The sequence below is a fragment of the Periplaneta americana genome, chromosome 1 (assembly GCF_040183065.1).
Source record: "Periplaneta americana isolate PAMFEO1 chromosome 1, P.americana_PAMFEO1_priV1, whole genome shotgun sequence".
Classification (NCBI taxonomy): Eukaryota; Metazoa; Arthropoda; class Insecta; order Blattodea; family Blattidae; genus Periplaneta; species Periplaneta americana.
Window position 1 is genome coordinate 79068105 of NC_091117.1, and position 6000 is coordinate 79074104.

At 36.4% G+C, this 6000-nt stretch overlaps 1 protein-coding gene across 1 annotated transcript in view; it reads right to left on the minus strand.

Moving 5' to 3' along the window:
* LOC138697101 (solute carrier family 2, facilitated glucose transporter member 1-like) overlaps positions 1-4100 on the minus strand; it is a 299093-nt gene extending 294993 nt beyond the window's left edge. Inside the window, exon 1 of the mRNA XM_069822708.1 lies at positions 4050-4100. Coding sequence (XP_069678809.1) covers positions 4050-4085 — 36 coding nt within the window. The 5' untranslated portion in view covers positions 4086-4100. The remainder of the gene's footprint in view (positions 1-4049) is intronic.
* Positions 4101-6000: the final 1900 nt, after the last annotated feature.

Below are 6000 nucleotides of genomic sequence, written 5' to 3' on the forward strand. Positions count from 1 at the left end.
CGTTATTATTCTTCCCCCTACTATCACTCTTCCCAAGTTCTGAAAATAGTTCTTCACTAAATCCTTCCAGTAGATGTTGAACAGAGTAGGTGATAAAGGGCATCCTTGACGTACTCCTTTCCCTATTTAACTTCCTTCTTCTATCCTGACTTTGACTCGTTTCATATAAAAGTTACTGAACAGCCTCCTCTCTTTCCAATTCACGCCAATTTTCTTTAGGATCCCCATCACTTTATTCCAATCCATTCTGTCAAACGTCATTTCTATATCCACAAATACTATATACACTTCTTTATTCTTCTCTAGGTATCTTTCCCCGATTGTTCGTAGAAGTTCAATATCTCTCGTACTTTTTCTCTTTCTGAAGTCAAACTACTCTTCTTCCATCTTATAATATAAATGTCAATTTGGTATTCGCAGAAGGATCTCCGCCGAGTGTAATATCAGGCTGATAATCCTGAACTCGTTACATTTCTTGGCATTATTTTTCTTCGGTATTGGAAGCAACGCTGTCTCCGTGAAATATTCAGGCCAGTCGCCTTTCTCATATATTTCGTTACATAATAGTAGAATTTTTTTCTTGTCTTACCCCAAGCATTTCACTAATTCAATGGGGATTCCATCCACTCCTGTTGTTTTCCCATTCTTCATTTCCCTAAGAGCTAGTTCAACTTCTTCTCTTAAAATAGAAAATCCTTTTTCGTCTTCTGATACGGTTGCTTCGTCTTATATGGCTAACTTATCTGGACGATTCCCTGTCTCATATAACTCTTCTATATATCTCGTCCATGTGTTCAGTATTCCTTGTTTGTCTGTTATTTCAGTGCCTATTTCGTCCTCTATCAACCACATGGATTATTTGTGAAGTCCAAACATTTAACTTCGCGGTACATTAAATCATATCTTCCTTTTTTCTCTAGATCCTCTACTTCTTTACATTTCTCTTTCATCCAGTCTTCCTTGGCCTTATCAATTTCTCTTCTTAATTCTTTGTTTAGTTTCTTCTACCTTCTTCCGTGTTGATGTTTTTCCATTTTCTTCTTTCCTCCATCTTCTCCAACATATTCCCTGTGACCCAAGGTTTCTTTGTTCTCACTCCTTCTCTGTATCCTATTGTTTCTTCTGCTGTTTTCTGTATACAACTTTTTAGATGAGTCCAGTACTCATTACTTTTCTCAGGTGTGGATTTTAATGTAGTGGCTTCTTCTTTCCTCTTCATTCTTCAGTTTTTCCATGTCAGATTTCTTCGTCACATGTCTAAGCTAGGAGATAATGTGGTTGGTTGGCCAGTTCCTTTTTACCTCCATTGTATAGGCCTACATCGCCGATTAGCTACACATTACACTAGTCAGACTTCAGATGTATACGATGGACTCACTGTAGGCCTATATCAGGTATGCTCATTCTCTGACTCCCGATTACGTTCTGTAATCACAACCTTCAAATGTAGAGCGTGCTGTTCCTCGTTCGAAGCTCGACGGATGACTGCGGAAGGCAGTTCACGTACTTAGTAAACGTACGAACAGTGCGGGACAATGACACAGTCAAAACCTTCTGTAAGCAAACGATCATTCCGTACAGTTGTGCGTTGTTGTGCGTTCAGTGAAAACGTAAAGTGTTTACTATGTTGTAAGATACTGTCAGGAATACTACAGAAACATAACACGACATTGTACGCTCTGCCACCCAGAACATGCCGAAATGACAGGGAAGCTATTTTCTATAATATGTATTCATATACCAACGTTATTATTATTATTATTATTATTATTATTATTATTATTATTATTATTATTATTATTATTATTGTAGTGATTTTATTCGAACAGAAATACATGTTATGATAAAATAATTTTCCATGGGTGCAACGTGTACTACAGCTTCAAGAATTGAAAGCACATCATGAAAGGCCGAACATTGAAGAGAGTCGAACAATTCAGAGTCTATGTTTAGGCGCAAGTTATGTAGTATGTTGGGAATTAGCTAAGGCGCTAAAACTCTTCACGAATGGTGAACTTGTAAAGAGATCTATGGTGCGGTCGACCTGGTTGGCGAGTTGGTATAGCGCTGGCCTTCCATGCCCAAGGTTGCGGGTTCGATCCCGGGCCAGGTCGATGGCATTTAAGTGTGCTTAAATGCGACAGGCTCATGTCAGTAGATTTACTGGCATGTAAAAGAACTCCGGCGGGACAAAATTCCGGCACATCCGGCAACGCTGATATAACTCTGCAGTTGCGAGCGTCGTTAAATAAAACATGACTTGACTCTATGGTGCGTGAACAAAATATAGTTAATTGTGTCTCTGTACTGGAACAGCTCGAATGTGAATTCAGAGAACATAGATTTAGTGATTTTAGACGTATGAAAAGTGATATTAATCTTTTTGTTAATCCTTTCATAGTAAATTTGGTACAATCTGTGAGAGTGCAGTTATAGGACGAGTTCATTGATTTACAAATTCAGAACTAAATGCGGAAAATATGAATTCACAAGCATAGAAGTATTAAAATATGAACAAAACGAAATATACCAAGATGAGCTTATTCGCTGCCACTATGTTAGCTATCTTTGCCTTAACATATTTTCGAGAATGAAGGTTGCTAAATCCAAAAATCCAAACATAGATCCCGATTAACAGATGAGCATCTTTTGCGCATTGCAGTAAATTCGTTCGAAATAGGTTTCCGATTACTTGCAGAAAAGAATGCACATGTTGAACAGACCGCAATGTATGGTGGAATATGAAAATAACATTATCTATGATATAATAATATCATAACTATATAAAATATAATAAATAATGTAATAACTGAATATTACAGTGTATACTCTTTCCTTTTTCAAATTCAGTTTATTATCTTTATTTGTAAGAGAGTGAGAGCTATGATACGGACTGTGCTGTAATGTAGTTGCGGAGCCCAGTCCGTACACTGTGTGTGTTATGCAGTGCAGCATCGTCCGTGTAATCGGCGCTTTTACAATTTTGAGCATACCTGGCCTATATCATAGTGACAATGTAACTTTTAATGTTTGTTTTAATATATTTATGACGCTTAATGCTATACAACAGTGGTCGTCAGCAGTCACTGAACTTAGTAAAGGGTAAGAAGTGTATCGTAGTGCAGAAGGGAGAGACAGAAAGCATATCAGCCAGCAGCCACGGATGCACTCTAGTCTTGGTCTTATCCGCGGGTAAGAGACAGTAGCCCGAGAGTGCACTGTGCTGATGACCGCTGCTATAGAAGAACTCTGTGGTTCCAAGACAAAAGGTGGTAATGTCAATTTTTGGCAAAAATGAGATTTTGCTGTATGTTGTGCATCCTGATGGTATCTTTATTGTGGAAAAAGAAGACATGCAATAGCTTTATCTAACCCTTGTTATGAAACGTGATTCCTATCATTTTTATACGGTCGTTCAAACTTTAAATGTTTGCTCCTGAAAAACTGCAAGGAACGACAGATCACATTTTGCCTTGGAGTCACAAAACTTTGGTCTGGAATTTTTCTATCTTTGACATACTTTTAAGAGAATAGGCCTACATGAAGGAATTCGTAACACGGGTTCAGCACATCGCTAGAAATCTACCTTTAAAAAACTCAAGACTAAATTAAGAAAGAAAAAAAAGTCTAAAATTTTCTAACATTATTATGCTGTATGCATTAAAAACTACGTAAGTAATTAACACAATATTTCATATTTCTTTCGCAGGAGTTAGTGTTTGGAAGGGAACTATACATATTGTACTATACTATTTCCCGTTTCAATATCAGTCCTATATCATGATTTCGTTCACTAGGTACGCAGAGTGTATAACTTCTTTCACTATGCAAGAGGTAACTTACCGATAGTGTAAAATTTCGTTTACCAGGCAAACAGTGTGTAACATTTATTTACCAGGCAAACAGCAGTATAAGATTTTATTCACTAGATAAGCTGTGTGAGATTTTGTTCACTGGGTAAACAGTAGCGTGAGATTCTGGTCACCAAGCAAACAGTAATGCGAGATTTCGTTCACCAACAAGCAACACCAAGGCAAGAAGTCACTGACCTGACAATGTCGTAGTACACATGTCGTAGTCAACATGACGACGGACTCTGGAATCAAGTATGTTATCAAAACAATTCAGCTCACAATCAGTGCGTCCGTCCACTTTCCCCCGTGACAACAATCTCACCATCGTACAGGCATCCAAAAACAATTTACTCTAACCCTGAGAATAGAACCACAGCTGAAAATAAGTCAACGACTCAGCAAGCAACAGTGTTAACCGCTCGTTTGGCTCGACAATTTTCGTAAACAATAAACAAATTGGGACACTCTTCTCAACAGAATGTCGTGCACATGCGCAACAAAATATAATTATATACTTCAAATACGTCACAATTCTTAGCTGAACTTGAAAATATTTGCAAACATAATACAATATGTCTTAATTCTCTTCTCTTCCCATGCGGGCATGAACGTAAGGCACTTACACACATCTTAACTTAAATTAAGGGCAATAAAACACTTAGGACTTAAATACCGAGGGACAATAATTGTTAACGAAGAAAAAAATCTCTGTACAGAGTCGACAATCAAACCCAAGACCTCCTAGTTAGTAGCCACATTGCTAATTACTAAACAAAGAGGTTGGCCATTATAGTAAACCAGCGTAAGACCCGTTCTTAACATAACCATCTTATAGAACTCTATACACGTGTTCGACTAGTCCTACTCCTGCAGCTTGTCGAGTTCAAATGTACTGTTCGCATTGTAAATGCGCCTCTGTTCGTGATATGAAATACTACATCCAGATACTGTAAAAAATGACAGGAGGTATAAGGCACTCAAAACGATTGCGTGACAAGTCTATATTCGAATTGTAGTAATAAAATACAATACAATATTATACTTTAACACTGTACTGTAATGTATTTTATTTGACATTCATGTTTAAAAAACCCATGATATACCCAATAATTCCATAATAGAACTACGAGGTGCTCTTGAAAATTTCGTGGCCTAACACACAGATCAGTGATGTCAAAGCAAGCGCATTTTTCTGACCTGGACGTAGTGCGCGGGATCAAGCGCCGGGTATGGGAAGAGGAATAAGCAGTCTGTTGGATTAAGAAACCAGTGGTGCACATACTTCAAACGGAACGTGAAATTTTATGTCATTTTTATATGGCTTCTTTCTGTTTCATATTTTCTATAATGTCTGTAAAACAAAAGTACTAACACCAATTTCTTAATATTACAGTTGTGTTTTAAACGTTAATAACATAATAAAGAGTTAAGAAGGAATTTCACATAAATTCCATAGTAGTACAACTATACTGTACTAAGTGGATAAAACACATCATTCTTAAAGAAAGTGATATCAAAAAGAGAGAGAGAGAGAGAGAGAGAGACTGAGTATGACATGATAAGTTGGAATTGATATTAATGGTATCTTTAGCCTTATAAACGTAATCAATAAACTAATCAAAACAATATTATAGTACAAAGCAAAGTCACCTAGGTACTGTATATTTTTTAAGAGTACCATAACAAAACTCTTATCGCAGTATGCTTTTAAGGTGATATTGGCGAGCAACTTTCTATCATCAGGATATTAAATTATTTTCTCGAAACCTGCTGAAGCTATAGAGCTGACATTTTTACAATACATGGGCTCATATGTTTTGCTTATGATGTAACAGTAGTTGCTTTGTTAATTGATTTCCTTACAAACATTTTCCATGCGAATATTTTCAAAATTTGTAGTACCCTACACTATCTTCAGTAATAGCTACGTATTTACGGTATATTGGATTTACGAAAACATTGCTTCAGTATCTATAAGGCTACTAAATAAATAGGCCTATATCTGAAAATTTCACTTTTGTATAACAGTTGAGAAAATATTTCTTTCGAATAAAAAAACAAACTTGTGAAAAATGAGCATTAAAATTGAAACTTACATTCTTATAATGCACTTATACTTCTCAGACAAATCTAAAAATTAACATAG